Source organism: Chrysochloris asiatica, unplaced genomic scaffold (assembly GCF_000296735.1).
Source record: "Chrysochloris asiatica unplaced genomic scaffold, ChrAsi1.0 scaffold00316, whole genome shotgun sequence".
In the NCBI taxonomy this organism is placed as follows: Eukaryota; Metazoa; Chordata; class Mammalia; order Afrosoricida; family Chrysochloridae; genus Chrysochloris; species Chrysochloris asiatica.
Genome location: NW_006408834.1, coordinates 612,743 through 614,625, shown reverse-complemented (window position 1 = coordinate 614,625; position 1,883 = coordinate 612,743). Strand labels below are relative to the sequence as shown.

The window sequence follows — 1,883 nt, the reverse complement described above, 5'->3', positions numbered from 1 at the left end:
AGTCACTGATACTGGTAACTTAACAAATAGGCTCTGAATGAATGAATGTGGATCAGAGAGATGGCTTGTCATGAATTGCAAAGTAGCTCTTTTGATTGTTGACAATATATGAGAAAACTTCAGGCTTCATTTCTCAGACCTTTATTCTTCTAAACAAAGGTCATTCCTCTGCATGTTATCCTCTGTTAACCACAGAAGCCCAAAGTTCTTCGATAGCTAACTTGAGCTCTAGCTTTCTTTCCTCCACTCTTTAGCCGTTCTCACAATCTCTTTGCTCTCTCCTCAACAGGTGGTCTTGGGAGGAACTATGGAGCAGAGCAATAGCCGGGTGGAAGACTTCCCTCTCAATGTGTTTTCGGTCACCCCTTACACGCCCAGTGCTACTGACATCCAGGTGTCAGATGATGACAAGGCGGGGGCCACCCTCCTCTTCTCAGGCATCTTCCTGGGACTGGTGGGCATCACCTTCACCATCATGGGCTGGATCAAATATCAAGGTGTGTCCCACTTTGAATGGACCCAGCTCCTTGGACCCATCCTGCTGTCAGTTGGCGTGACGTTCATCCTGATTGCCGTGTGCAAGTTCAAAATGCTCTCCTGCCAGTTGTGTAAAGAAAGCGAGGAAAGGGTCCTGGACTCAGAACAGATACCGAGTGGACAATCTTTTGTTTTTACTGGCATCAACCAACCCATCACCTTCCATGGTGCCACTGTGGTACAGTATATCCCTCCTCCTTATGGTTCTCAGGAGCCCACTGGGATGAACACCGCTTACTTGCAGCCAGTGGTGAGCCCATGTGGTCTCATACCCTCTGGAGGGCCAGTGGAACCCACACCAAGTCCTCCTCAGTACTACACCATCTACCCTCAGGAGAACGCTGCATTTATTCGGGATGGAGATGGTGGGAATGCCAGGTATGATGCATGTGTTGAAGGCCTGCTGCTGTATTATAAGGAAGGTGGTGGGATGCACACTTCTCTGTTGCTCAGGATGGTGGCATCGTGTGTGTGAGTGGGCTGTGATGGATCTGTTTTCTGTTAACATTCCAGGTCAAGTGTTTATGAGGACCAGCTAGAAGAGACACAGCTAGAAGTTGATGACTGTGCCTGCTTTTCTCCTCCCCGCTACGAGGAAATATACTCAGTGCCTCGTTAGAGACTAAAATGCTAAGGGAGCAAACATCTTAGTCATTGTTCCCTGACAACTGAGTTCTTCTATGCTGCAGCCTTCAGAAGTTAAACAGCTGAGTCACCCAGGCAGATATTTTCAAGTAGCAGGGGTGGGGGGCCGGGGAAATGGGAGGTAAAATGACTCAGCTTAATAGAAATCAGACCAGGGTGAGGAACTTCCTGTCTAGTACAGTATCTAAATCTGTCATGTAAGATATCCTCTGAGCAAAGCTCAGGTGCAAGAATGTCACCTGTTTGTCTACACACCCCCATCTTTACAGGAAGACAGAGCTGTCCTGAGATTAACTTCAGGGAAAGATCACTTTTCTGAGACCTCAGGGGTTTCCATAGTTGTGAGGGTGGGGTTCCAGGAAGTCAAAAAGCAAAAACAGGCCCAACTGGAGATTTCCCAATGCCTGCCCTCAGCTCCAAAGGGAGCTTGCATTTCCTTGATGACTTTTTGCCATCTGGTGTCTCTTGAGGACTCCAGGTAATTTGATGTTGTTGTTGTTAAGTGTCATTGAGTCCATTCTAACTCATAGCAACCCTGTGTAGGCTTTCTGAGATGTGGCTTTTGAGTTTGAACTGACAACCTCAAGGTTGGTTTGAACCTCAAATCAATGCTTATCCTACAGCGCCACACGAGGACTCCATCCAGGTATCTTAAGGGCAACAGCAGATAAATAAATAGAACGCAAAATAAAATAAAGAAA

At 47.0% G+C, this 1,883-nt stretch overlaps 1 protein-coding gene across 1 annotated transcript; it reads left to right on the top strand.

Annotated features, from left to right (window-relative positions):
- The first annotated feature begins 307 nt into the window (after positions 1–307).
- TMEM174 (transmembrane protein 174) lies at positions 308–1,156 on the top strand. The gene is made up of 2 exons (XM_006875267.1): positions 308–915; positions 1,051–1,156. The coding sequence occupies exons 1-2, from the start codon at positions 308–310 to the stop codon at positions 1,154–1,156; spliced, it is 714 nt and encodes a 237-aa protein (XP_006875329.1).
- Positions 1,157–1,883: the final 727 nt, after the last annotated feature.

Excerpts from the sequence above, each read along its gene's own strand:
- TMEM174 (XM_006875267.1), top strand. The coding sequence starts at position 308 with ATGGAGCAGAGCAATAGCCGGGTGGAAGACTTCCCTCTCAATGTGTTT. Across the intron at positions 916-1,050 it reads GGAGATGGTGGGAATGCCAG|GTCAAGTGTTTATGAGGACC; the intron begins GTATGATGCATG and ends TTAACATTCCAG.